This window comes from Mesoplodon bidens (genome assembly GCF_964165515.1).
Source record: "Mesoplodon bidens genome assembly, chromosome: 19".
Classification (NCBI taxonomy): domain Eukaryota; kingdom Metazoa; phylum Chordata; class Mammalia; order Artiodactyla; family Ziphiidae; genus Mesoplodon; species Mesoplodon bidens.
In genome coordinates, this window is record NC_138179.1 from 51,044,185 (window position 1) to 51,057,050 (window position 12,866).

General features: G+C 45.6%; 1 protein-coding gene across 2 annotated transcripts in view; it reads left to right on the forward strand.

The window, feature by feature from the left end:
* RETREG3 (reticulophagy regulator family member 3) overlaps positions 1-12,009 on the forward strand; it is a 57,749-nt gene extending 45,740 nt beyond the window's left edge. For both annotated transcript variants that reach the window (XM_081218585.1, XM_081218584.1), the window contains exons 2-9: positions 2,959-3,065; positions 4,788-4,818; positions 5,750-5,876; positions 6,517-6,601; positions 7,422-7,559; positions 8,593-8,675; positions 9,322-9,454; positions 9,852-12,009. In XM_081218585.1, coding sequence (XP_081074711.1) covers positions 3,011-3,065; positions 4,788-4,818; positions 5,750-5,876; positions 6,517-6,601; positions 7,422-7,559; positions 8,593-8,675; positions 9,322-9,454; positions 9,852-10,309 — 1,110 coding nt within the window. In that variant the 5' untranslated portion in view covers positions 2,959-3,010 and the 3' untranslated portion in view covers positions 10,310-12,009. The remainder of the gene's footprint in view (positions 1-2,958; positions 3,066-4,787; positions 4,819-5,749; positions 5,877-6,516; positions 6,602-7,421; positions 7,560-8,592; positions 8,676-9,321; positions 9,455-9,851) is intronic.
* Positions 12,010-12,866: the final 857 nt, after the last annotated feature.

A 12,866-nucleotide genomic window follows, 5' to 3' on the forward strand; every position in this document is an offset into this window, starting at 1 on the left:
GATTTCTAAGTTCTTGGTTTCTTCCATCCCTCATTCTTTGTATAGTTTAAAAAATTATGTGACATAGATTCATGTTTATTGAAAACAGTGCAGGAACGTCTAGAGACCAAAATTAAAGTTCCTCTGACAATTCCTGCTTGCATATACGTATTCATAGATACAGATAAAGCTTTTTTTTTTCTATTGTGAGGATTATACTCTTAGTATGGTGTTCTGTGAATATGTCATTAGGTCATGTGTTGAGAGAAGAGGTCATTTATAACCAGCTCTTGGTCATCCTTACTCTTGTTTGATCAATTGCTGTGATGATAGCTAACAACACTTCTACATTGTAAAACTGAATAGGACATATATTAGGCATATATTAGGTGCCTTGTATTTTCTTGTCTTTTTAGCAAGATCAACTATGATTTTTTTTCTTTTTTAAAAAATTTTGTTAGTTGTTTCCTTGCTGCTTTTCTAGTTCTCTGTTCTTTTTTAAAAAATACATTTGTTTGTTTATTTATGGCTGTGTTGGGTCTTCGTTGCTGTGCCTGGGCTTTCTTTAGTTGCGGTGAGCGGGGGCTACTCTTCATCGTGGTGTGCAGGCTTCTCATTCTCGTGACTTCTCGTTGCGGATCATGGGCTCTAGGCACGCAGGCTTCAGTAGTTGTGGCACGTGGGCTCAGTAGTGGTGGCGCACGCTTAGTTCCTCCGCAGCATGTGGGATCTTCCCAGGCCAGGGCTCGAACCCATGTCCCATACATTGGTAGGCAGATTCTTAACCACTGTGCCACCAGGGAAGCCCAACTATGATATTTTTATAAGTGATTAAGTATGTTGTTTCTAATACCTACAAATAATCTTGCATGATTTGTTATTTTTAAAAAAAAATATTTATTTGTTTGTCTGCATTGGGTCTTAGCTGCAGCATGCGGGATCTTCATTGAGGCATGCAGGGTCTTTCATTGCAGCGTGTGGGCTTCTCTCTAGTTGTGGCGTGTGGGTTTTTCTCTCTCTAGTTGAGGCGCGCGAGCTTAGTAGTTGTAGCGCGCAGGCTTAGTTGCCCCCGCGGCAAGTAGGATCTTAGTTCCCCGGCCAGGGATCGAACCTGCGTCGCCTGCATTGGAAGGCGGATTCTTTACCACTAGACCACCAGGAAAGTCTCCTGATTTGTTATTGTTAACATCACATATAGATGAGGAAACTGAGGCTGAAAGAGGTCAAGCTAATTTATTCAAGGTCATCAACTCAGAGTGGCTGTTCAGAGAAATAAACTCAAGTCAGTCTAAGAGCCATGCCTGCTGAACCACCTCTTGTGATGCATTTGGCTTCCCTCAGGATCTTAGAACACTGTTTCTCAAACCGTCTGCAGTGAAGGACTACTGTTGTCGTTTTCCCCAGTCTATTTCTGAGCAATACTTTTGTAAAATACAATATAAATGAGTTACTAGATAAATTTAAAATGCATACAAAATACAAGCCCAGATATACCCTTAGATTCAAAATTAGTTGGTCAAATTGCTATAAAAATTTCTAAATTCTTTCAATTTCTATACTTCCTCACAGTCTGGTAACGTCACTGGACTACAGACACTCACAGGGCATTGCCCTAGAGGCTTTAGAGTGGGATCATAGAAAGACTCAAGAGCTAGCTTTTCATGAAAAAAAATTTTATTGTGAAAGATTTTAAATATATAGTTGTAGAGAGAATAGCATAAATAATCTCAAGTACTCAGCATTCAGCTTCCGCAGTTATCAACTCATAGTCAATCTTGTTTCCTCTTCTTTCATACCCTTTCCCTTGCCAAACTATTGTTTTGACACAAATCCCAGATATCATATCATTTCATTCATAAATATTTTAGTATGTATTTCTAAAAGATAGGGACTCTTTAAAAGCATTACTTCCATAACATCATAGCCCCAAAATTACAATAATTTGTAATATCTTCAGATGCACTGTCAGTGTTCAGATTTCCCAGATTTTTTGTAAATATCTCTTTATGGTTGATGCCTTCTAATAAGAACTGGCTCTTCCTTTATTCTCTTAACGTGATACTTTACAACTGTTGAGTTTTTGTATGTTAAACCACCCTTGCATTCCTGGAGTAAATTCCAGGAATTGGTCATGGTGTGTAGTCCTTTTAATATGCTGCTGAATTCATTTTGATAATATTTTATTGAGGATTTTTGCATCTATATTCATAGGTATCAATATACTTTAGTTTTCTTGTAGTGTTTTTGTCTGGCTTTGGTATCACAGTAATGTTGCCCTCATTAAATGAATCAAGAAGTGTTCTCTCTTTTTTCAATTTTTTGGGAGGAGTTTGAGAAGGGTTGGTGTTAATTCTGGAGAGCTGGCTTTTAGATGTAGCTTCAGTGCTCACTTTCTGTGTGACCCTGACCAACTCGTTTCACTTTTTTGAGCCTTAGTTCCTTCCTCTGTAAAAGGATATCTAATTGAATTAGGTGCTCTTTAGTGCATGTCTGTCAGTTTGTTGCTCCGAACCAGGGTCTAATTTGGTAGAAAGATGTTTGCTTTCATCAAAACAACTTGGTCAGTACAAGAATGAATTTCGGGAATTCCCTGGCAGTCCAGTGGTTAGGATTCTGCGTTTTTCCCTGCTGAGGGCCCAGGTTCAATCCCTGGTCAGGGAACTAAGATCCCACAAGCCGTGCGGTGTGGCAAAAACAAAAACAAAGAATGAATTTCTCCTTGAAATTAATAGAATCACAGGCTTGAAAGTTGAAATGGGCTTTAAGAGGTTATTTGGTTTAGTCCTCTGCCTTTACAGAAGCAAATTATTATCTCTGCACCATAGGTAAAATAGCTGAAGTCCAGAAAGTTTAAGTGATTTTTCCCAAGGTGTATAACTAACAGTTAAGTCTGTTTACCACAGGACCAGTGGTGCACATTTGGTCTTTTCTGAAATTAGCTTAATTGGATAATGATCTTCTGTTCTTCCTTCTCTTTAGGTTCTTTGCCCTGACATCCCTTCGTCTTGTGTTTTTACTTGCATTCAGCTCAATGATCATTGTGTGTATAGATCAATGGAAGAGCAAAATCTGGCCTGAAATAAAAGGTAAGTCTGGTAGCATTTAGACCAATCGGAACCGGAAATGGCTTTTCTGTCATTTTCACCTTTAGTTTTAGGGGGTTTTGGGAGAGTATGTGGAGCTGGGAATATCTTTTGAAGTCTGAATTATTTGCTTTAGGAGACGTTTGAAGGGCTAGTGCCCCATCTGTCGTTCCTTAGAGCTGAGTTCTGTCCTTCTCATTGTTTATTAAGCTTAGGAAGTCTGTATCCGCCACCTGAGATATTCTTGCCCTCATAATGGGCCTGAGGAATACATAGTCCTCAAGTTGTTAAAAAATAATTCTCCTCACTGGGTACTACATCATTACCAAGACAGTATCAATTTGCCTCTGAGGAATTTCTTTTAAATTGTTTATTTGCAAAGCACTAAGGTATTATGACTTAGATAAAGTCCTCTAAGATATGGTTCCTTTTATCCAAGATGATACATATGTAAACATAAAAAAAGTTACAGAACAGCACCAGAGATGTCACAGTGCAGTATGTGATCAGTATGTTTGTCATGTATTTTGGCCCTAGCTCAAGCCTTGAATGAAACAAAAGATTTGGACAGGTAGAGAGATAAGTGGGTTTTTATGGGGGTCAGAGGCTTGATTAGTCTGAGGAACCAGAAGCTGCAAAGCATCTCCTGAGGGCAGGGAACTGATCATTTTCACGGAGTGGAGAGGTCATTAAAGGGAGTGCTAGGAAAGAAAGTATGTTGGGATTAGATTTTATAAGGGCCTTTAAGTTAGGCTTAGAAGTTTAGACTTTATCCTATAGATAGTGGGTGGTCCCTGATGATTCTTTTATTAGAGCTATATGCTGAGAAGATATTAAAGATTAATTTGATAGCACTTTACCCGACCACATGGAAAGAGAAAAGGGTGAAGAAGGGAGACTCTGGCTGTATCTGTGTGATTAGTAGTCAGAGAGGTATCAGTGGAAACAAACGGTGGATGGCTTGGAGAGCTGTGAAGAAGGAAGACACGTCAAACTGATAAATAGAGGTTAGGAGAGTAAGGGATAACAGTAGCTTTGGGATTTCAAAGCTAGGAGAGTAGCAGTGGCATTACAGTTAGATGTAGGCAACGTCAGGCAGGGCAGTGGGTTTGGGTGGGGAGTGAGAGAGAGGAAAATTGATGTAGGTCAGACATGGTAATTTTGAAGTGTTGGCAGAATATTCAGACCAGAGTATACAGCTTTTAAATACATTCCCATCCTATTTTGCAGAGACTTCAAGGAATCAGGTGGTTCACCCACCTGTCTTACGGCTAGTGAATGTCAAAAAACTTTACATCATTGATTGTAGTTAATGGGTCTCCTTTTAAAGAGAATAGGCAGATTTCTAGAGTTGAAGTAGTCATATAATGCCTTCGTAACCTGGCACACATTGATGCATACGTGTAACCCAGACACTCTTGAGGGGTGGCATGGACCTTTTTTTAGCGCACCTTGGCTCTCAACTGTAGTAATTAGAAGGGGCCCTAATGCTCCATTTGGATCCCCGCCCCATCCCACCAGAGAAAAGAGCAGGCATCAGCCATCATTCCCTTGTCTGCAGCTCCCTAACTCTGGCAGTATAACGTGGTGTCTCCTTTTTATTGTCTATTACTGTTTCCTTTTCCCCAAACCTATTAAAACTTGAGCTATCAGACCAACAGCCTAACATTTTCATGTTTAAGTTTTCCTTACCAACTAATGCTGGTGTTTGTTTTAATATTGTAGTGCCAAGACCCGACGCATTAGACAATGAGAGGTATGGAACACTAATTAAATCCCTTTTTGTTGCTCTGATTGATTCTCTTGTTGTAATATTCTGGTTATAGGTTGTTAACTCCATGTTCTAGATACAAAGTATAAGCTGAGAACCTAGTCTGTTGCAAATAATCATTTTAACAAATCCTCAAGTTCAGGAAGGAATATGTTAAGATGGCTAGTGTCCTCTGATATTTACAAAAGATGTTTCTGAGAAAGAAGCATTACAGTGCCCCATAACCTGACATAACCAAGGAATTGGCTGCATTATTCAGCTCTAGTGTGAAAACTTAGAGGCAACTTATTTCATTTGTCTCCTGGCTTTTATACCAGGTCATTTAGTGTTTTCTGTAACCTCTGGCTGTTTAAAGTTCCTGGTCAGAAAACACATTGGTTCCTGGCATCAGCAAGCCAAAGATTCCCCTTGTGGCTTACAGCTCCTGCTTTCATTTCTCAATTCATTCATCTCATATATTTGACCCAAAGGATTTTCTTTGCCATGGTTTATTTTGGTTTTGCTTTGTTTTCTCTCTGAGGGGCACATCCTTTGCCTCCCGCCTCTGCAGCAGTGCTATCAGACTGTGCTTTACTTTTTTCCCTGGATTGCAATCACAGTGAATTGCAATGGTCTGAGCCCAGGAAAGATGTTTTTAAGCACAAAGGGCCTTGGAGCTGGTGGCAGGTTTACACACGTGGATTGGGCTGCTTGCTCATAGGGTGGAGTTGTCAGAACAAGTCTGCCCTCCTAGTCCTTAAATTCCAGTTTCAACCTGGTGAGCCAAGAAGAAAGTCATGCTTCACCTCCAGAGCAACTAGGACTAGCCACTTCCCAGACCCTATTTAAACCGGGAAGGATTGGCTGCCTTCACAGTGAGATGTGGGGGGAACCTTCAACACCCTCCTTTCACAGCTCCCCCTTCTCTCTCCCATAGCTGGGGCTTTGTGCACCCTCGGTTGCTCAGCGTGCCCGAGCTCTGCTACCACGTAGCTGAAGTCTGGGTTAGTGGGACCATTTTCATAAGGAACCTTTTGCTTTTCAAAAAGCAAAACCCAGGCAAGGTAAGACTCTTCCCTTTTTCACTCTCATTTCTGGCTCTCAGTTCAGTTCATGCTAAACTGAAACAGCCCGTTTACTACCTACCCTCCTTCAAGAAAGAAAAGACCATGGTGTTTGTATAGACAAGGGAAGTTGTAGGAAGGGGCTTCTGACTAAGACTAAGGCAAGAGCTTGATGACTCCTTCTTTGGGTGCTTGCCACTTAGATTAGGCCATCTTCCTGCCCCAAGATGGGAAAGAAAGCTTGCTTGTGTGCATTCTGTGTCATTAAACATGTGGTAGGTGGTTGAGTTTTTTATTTTATTTTACTTTGACTTAAAAAGCCCACCACCAACACTTGTTTTCAGAGGGAACTTTTGGCTGAGTCCTATTCAAACCAGTTTGCCAGCATGAAAGGTGCGGCCCTGTGGGGTTAGCCATGTGAGAAGAGTTTGAATAGAAGTGGACATCCTCCCTTTCCTCCCAAACAGAATCACCATTGGATGCAACAGTAGCTAGGTACATGTCATTCTGACATGTCCATGCTTTACTCAGAGGCCATAACGAATCACTTCTCTCACATCTCCATCTTACCCGCCCCCCATGCCCAACCCAGTCCCCTGCCGTATAGCAGAAGCTTAATACTGTTTCCTGACACCCCCAGTTCTGCTTGCTGAGCTGTGGGATACTGACCTTTTTGGCTGTCTTGGGCCGCTACATCCCTGGGCTCCTGCTCTCCTACTTAATTCGTAAGTATGGTATATACCTCCCCCACAAGCTTACCCTACCCATAGCTTTTCCAGCCATAGCTAACTCTGGGTTTAGGGAGAGGACTTTTATAATTTGGTTCTCCAGGAAATGACCTTTTTATATTTTCATGTCCTGTTTAGTGTCATGAAAGTATCTTTCTTCTTACCTGTATCAGGCTCCCCCCATATAAAGTCCTTTTCTTACCAAGTCAGCTTTAGAAACTGATGAGGGTCCACTAACATATATTGTGTTACCAGCTATAAAGGACTGTCTGTCCCTATTTCAGGAGGGAATTTTTAGAGTCAGTGTATTGTATAACAGTAGAACATAACACTTAGGGGATCCTCTATTTAGGGGATCCCCTGCTAGGTTCTGTTTACCCTGGAGCACTTTTTTCCCCCCTGGAGCACAGTTCTGTAAATTTAGTTGCTTCATATTGGCATGAACTCTGTCTGCTTGAGACTGGAAGAACTGAGTAGTGATGGCCCTGGCCATTATATACCAGAAGCTCACATGATTTGTTGTGTATTTGCTGAGGCCTTGTTACCATTTGGCCGTATTTATGGCTCAGCAACACCCACATGCAAGTGACAGCGCTGCCTGGCTCTGCCCTCGATGTGTCCGCAGTGTACTCTGCTCTGCACAGCCCTGTGGGTGACCGCAGAAGTCTCTGCCCTCCGGAACCTTCACAGCCGTGAAGGAGACCAGCAGAGCCAGGATGTGTTGTGTCCAAGCCCTGAGGACACAATAGCAGAGGGACAGTCAGGACTGTCTCACGCAGCCCTTTCTCCATTTGCCACTCTTTCCCACTCCTCTCAGTTGTCACTGTCATGATGTGGCCCCTTGCTGTGTACCACCGACTGTGGGATCGAGTGTATGTACGGCTGAAGCCAGCTCTGCAGCGGCTGGACTTCAGTGTCCGTGGCTACATGATGTCCAAGCAGAGAGAGAGACAATGTAAGTGTCAAGGGGAAGCTTCCTTCCGCTTGGACAATTTGGGGAGGAGAAGGAGAAGCCCGTAGGTCTGACATAATAGGTCCTTGAACATGGAGAAGTGGGATGTGGTTGGTGTGTAGGGGGTTGGTGGTAAAAGTGACCTTCTATTCCAGGGAAATCTATGCAGGCTTACTAGTTTTTCCCGTTCGGAATTCTAGACGCTCCCATTTTAAACAAATAACGAGAAAAGTTCTCCCAAGTCAACTAAAAGACAGACAGTGAAGATATTCCCAGTGTTAGCTTCTTTTTATGAATCACGTCCTGTGTGCTGACTGCTCTGCATACGTTGTCTTATTTAACGTTTATAACAACCTTGAGAAGAGGGTGGTATTATCTTTTTCTGGTTGAGGAAACGGAGGCTCACGGTTAGTAAATGGCAGAGCAGGTCTTTCAAACTCCTAAGCTCGGCCTCCATTCAGTACTGAAAGCTGCCTTCCAAAAGAGATTTAAAACTGGCTTCAGAAGCCAGAAGTGTACTAGCCCAGAATCCTCCAACACACGAGTGACAGTCGTGCGAACTTTTCCCTCTCTTCTGTGGTATGGTCACGTTGGGTTTTCATTAAACCCTGGCCTTCTAAGAGCCCTGCACATGGGCACCAAGGCCTAGCTCTCCCTGACGCAGCCAGTCGAATAGTACCAGTCCTCAAAAGGCTGATTCAGCCCAGGTGGGGCATCTCCCTTTGCCCTCTCTGTGACAGTGTCCGCTTTACACATTGACATCTGGTCTGTCCCCAGCTGATCCTGAGAGTTGTTGACAGGCCTGGTACTTGATCATCTGACCAGAACAAAAAGGGAGGGATGTTGGAAGAGAGATCTTTGTCCTGTGTTATCAGCTTACCTTGCCACTTAGGCTCAGCAGCTCCTCCCTCAGGCGTTGTTATGTAGGCTTAGGGGGTTCATTCTCGTGTTCTGATTTTATGCCTTTGAAATCCAGAAGGGGCAGGGGTTTCCCCTCAAGGGAAGGTGTCAAGGCGTTCTTGCTCTTTCCACACAGTGCGCCGCAGAGGTCTACACCCAGAACGCGCTGGGGACGACCACAGTGACAGTGAAGAGGAGCTTGCTGCCTTCTGTCCTCAGGTATCTTGGGTGGGGGAGCTGCATCACTGGCCAGTTTTTTTTTAGCTCCTTTTTAACCATCCGGCACTCATGTTTAGACAGTAACCAGGTTTTCAAGCTCCCCGTGGGCTCTCCAGGGACCCAGCTTCTTGCCCCTTTCCAAGGACCTCACTGCCCCAAGAGCAGTGAGGAGAGAAGCTAGTTTTATATAGGGACTTCGTATGTAGAATCTCAGTTTGAGCCTGGTGACCAGCACGCCCTCTTCCATGCCTCCTTTTAACCCCTGCCATCATGGCAGAACTTCTGCAACTGGCGTGATCACTTTTAAACAGCCCAGCTTGCCTTAGGTCAGGCAATGTGTGTATCCTCCTGGCCACCCGTGAAAAGTATTCTCTGGATCAATTATTTGCTTAAGAGTCAGTGGCTGGTTGACACCCAAGACTGCTTTCCTTCCTGTGCTCAAGACTGATGAAAAAGGGTGTTTTCCCTGGGGGAGCAGCCTAAAAGGGGTCAAGATTTTGACTCAAGTCCCCATGCATGCCTGGTTACACCGTTGGCCTTAGGGCAGCCTTTAGGGCCAGCTCACTGGTGAAGCTGTAACTGGGGAACTGCGCTTGTTTCTAATGGCACCATCTCTTCAGGCGTGTTGGTCTTTTCTTTTCCTAAGCTCGATGATTCTACTGTTGCCAGGGAATTGGCCATCACAGACTCTGAGCACTCGGATGCTGAGGTCTCCTGTACAGACAACGGCACATTCAATCTTTCACGGGGCCAGACACCTCTAACAGAAGGCTCTGAAGGTAGAGGAACCTTGGAGCCAAGTTGACATTGGCCCTGACTGTTGCCTCTCAGCTTCCCGGGCAGCGGGGACACTGCCCCCGCTTTTCCTGTTTTCTGAGCTGTGGATCAGTGGCAGAGCAGGGGTATGGCTCCAGCCCGATGGCACTGCTGCTCTCCTAGAAATCCTCAGTCCCTTAGTGGCCTCAGATTCTCAGCTTATGGGGGACATAGCAGAGGAAGAAAGGGGGAGTTCTCTGGCCAGTAGAGGTCACAGCAGTCTATAAGTGGAGGGGGAAAGCTGACCAGTGCCAGAAATCCAGGGTGGAAACATCTGGTTACTTGGAGATGACTTGGTGGGGCTGGGGCACAGGAAGGCCAGGCAGTTGCCATGTCTCAGACACTCCTCTGTTCTCCCAGACCTAGATGGTCACAGTGATCCAGAGGAATCCTTTGCCAGAGACCTTCCAGACTTTCCTTCCATTAATGTGGATCCTGCTGGCCTGGATGATGAGGACGATACCAGCATCGGGATGCCCAGCTTGATGTACCGTTCCCCACCAGGGGCCGAGGAGCCTCAGGGCCCCCCTGCCAGCCGGGATGAGGCTGCACTGCCGGAGCTTTTGCTTGGCGCCCTGCCTGCAGGATCCAACCTCACCAGCAACCTTGCTAGCCTGGTCTCCCAGGGCATGATCCAGCTGGCCCTGTCAGGGGCCTCCCAGCCAGGCCCTGCTGGCCTACCTCCCCGGAGAACCACAAGAGGTGTCCTCCAGGCCCCCAGTTCAGACCTGGACACTGACGCTGAGGGGGATGACTTTGAACTTCTGGACCAGTCGGAGCTGAATCAGCTGGACCCTGCCAGTTCCAGGAGCCACTGAGGCAGAGACTCCCCTTGGGGGTCATTGTGGTTTAGGTTTTTTTTGCTCCCCATTCCACTTAAGGTGAAGGGGCAAGGGAGGAACCCAGGTCCCAGCCCTTGAATTATATGTGTTTGCTCAGTAGCCTGGCAGATGCTCAGAGGCCTGATGAGACAGGATACTCACTCCTCTGCTACCAGCTGGACACTGATTTCTGAGCTCAAGTCGCTGAAGTGAGAATGTGCTCCCCTGAGGGACACGTCTCTCCATCAGGATGGTGGTATTTTTGGGGAACAAAGTAGTCAGGGGTATTGGTTCCCTTTTGAGGGGATGCTGCTGTGTGCTTCTAAGTATGGGTGCTCAGAAGCCCTCAGTGATAGATCCCTTCCTTCCTTCCTCCCTTTAGCATCTCCCGAGAGCTCCAAGTCAGGCAGCTGGGAGAGTTACACTGTCATCTTCCTCTTTTGCTAAGCCATGCTTTGATTTGCCTTTTTCTAAGCAAGCTTGTCCTTTGGTTCTGCAGAGCAGGCCTGTTCCCTCTGCCCCAGCCCGTCCTCATTTCTTGAGGCCTAACCTCCAGTGCTCCAAAATATTGCTTGTGAAATTTAAGAATGTGAACATGAGGTGGGGGTGGGCCTCTTCCACATTACTTTGGGCCATGGGGTCAGCTGGCTGGGAGGGTGAGTGCCTCTATATCTCATGGTCTCACTGAATCTTTTGGAGCTGCCTGGTTATTTTTGGTGCTGCTAACCCCTGGCTCCATTTGCCCGTCAGCCTGAGCAGTGAGCAAAGCAATACCATACCATACCAATTTCCATGTTCCTGTTCCTTTCCCTGCTCCTCCTTTGGAGAAGCAATAATCCCACATGGGCAATGTCAGAGTAGCACTTTACAAATGGCTCAGTGGCATTCATCCCAGGAGCCACCAGCTCTTCTTGCACCAGCTATTCTTACTCCTTGTTCAGCTCCTTTAATAATTTTGTTTTCAACTCCTTCCCAGTTTGGCAGGGCTTCTTTTAAGGATGAGCCCAGTTAGCAAGAATGTGTCTATAATCAGCAGAGACCCCTGTAAAGGGTATCTGTTCTGCCCCTAATAAAATCATGTGAGACAAAAATTTAAAAAGGTCATTAGTTCTAAACCTGTGCCTCCCCAGTCAGAGCTCAAGCTGAACTCTTCTGTCCTCTTTCCCTCTGCATTAACCCTTTGCTGATCCTCAGGGACCACTCCCCCAACACCCCTATAGCTGGGTGAGGGATGTTGGACAGAGCCCATTTTCACGTGCTGCAGGTGGGAGTGTGCTAACATGTTTGCTCTTGGTTGATGGACAAGGTAGAGGCCAAGGAGTGAAAACAGTCAACGGTGAGAAGGGAGAAGAGCTAGGTGTCTGATTCATAGTCACTTCCCTTTGTGGAAGGTTAGGATAACGACCTCTCCCCACTTCAGTGTTCTCAAGCAGACTTCGGATACCTTCTCTCTTCCCAGAGCCCAGATGTCTTACAAGTGAGCTCTGATGTGGGAAAAAACAGGAGGTGTGGGAAAGGAGTGGGACTTTGTGTGTTTGCATGAGTGTGTTTAGCTTCGGGCCTTGGGAATTGGCAAGAGGGAGGGAAGGAAGGAGAGCAAAATCTTTGGAAGGTGTTTCTTGTACCTGCGGATCCTGCTCTGAATCTCCTTAGTCCTCCACTGTGAATTGGGATGGGGATGAGGGAGGGAGGGGTGCTGGGGAATAAATCTTGTATGAGAACAGTCTTTTAAGAGACGGATGTTGAATGGTGCCTTATCCTTTGATAGGTCTTGTTAATCTGAGATGATATTAATTTGAGGGGGTGATAGCCTCAAAAGAGGAAGCCCATGTGTGAGGGACCCACCTGCCCATCCCTGTATTTCCTTGTGATGGCCAGAACAATCACCATGGTGGGAGGCTACTTCCCCTCTCCAGGAGAGCCCAGATGTGAGCATAACCGGCACTCTTGGCTGGCATCTAGCCCGCAGTTCCATCATTTCTAATTCTTAATACTGTCCCCTAAACATGTGAAGACAAGCACAGGTTTCAATGGCTAATTAGATTTTAAGTAATAGAAGCTTTAAAAAGCAGCACCATGCCCCTCTGAATTGTTTGAACCTGCAACTCAACAGCTGCTCTTTGGCCTTCAGTTGACCTCAGAAACTAGAAATACTTATTTCAGGCTTTGTCCCATTGGCCGATGTGGGCAGGAATGGAAAGCACCTGCCAGGTGTTCCCATAAGATTGTCTCGGCCAAGAGGAAACTTCTACAAGCATTGTGGCTTAAGAGCAGCCCCCTCCCAACCCTACCTTCAACCACAGCATGTGCTGAGCGCCCTCTGTGTGCGAAGCCCGGTAACGGTTAGATTAAGGCAGGGTTATTCTTTCCAGGGCGCTCACCCCTTCTATTGTTTTCATAACCCCCTTCTGCAAACACCTCTTGTTGCCGTTTTACAAAAAAATGAGAAAAACCGACTGAAAGGTTTGCGCCGTGGGAGGGGACACGTCCGTAGGTAACTAGCCCTGTGACCTTGAGCAAGTCGCTTGCCCAGCGGGAGGTGATGCTGAGGTTT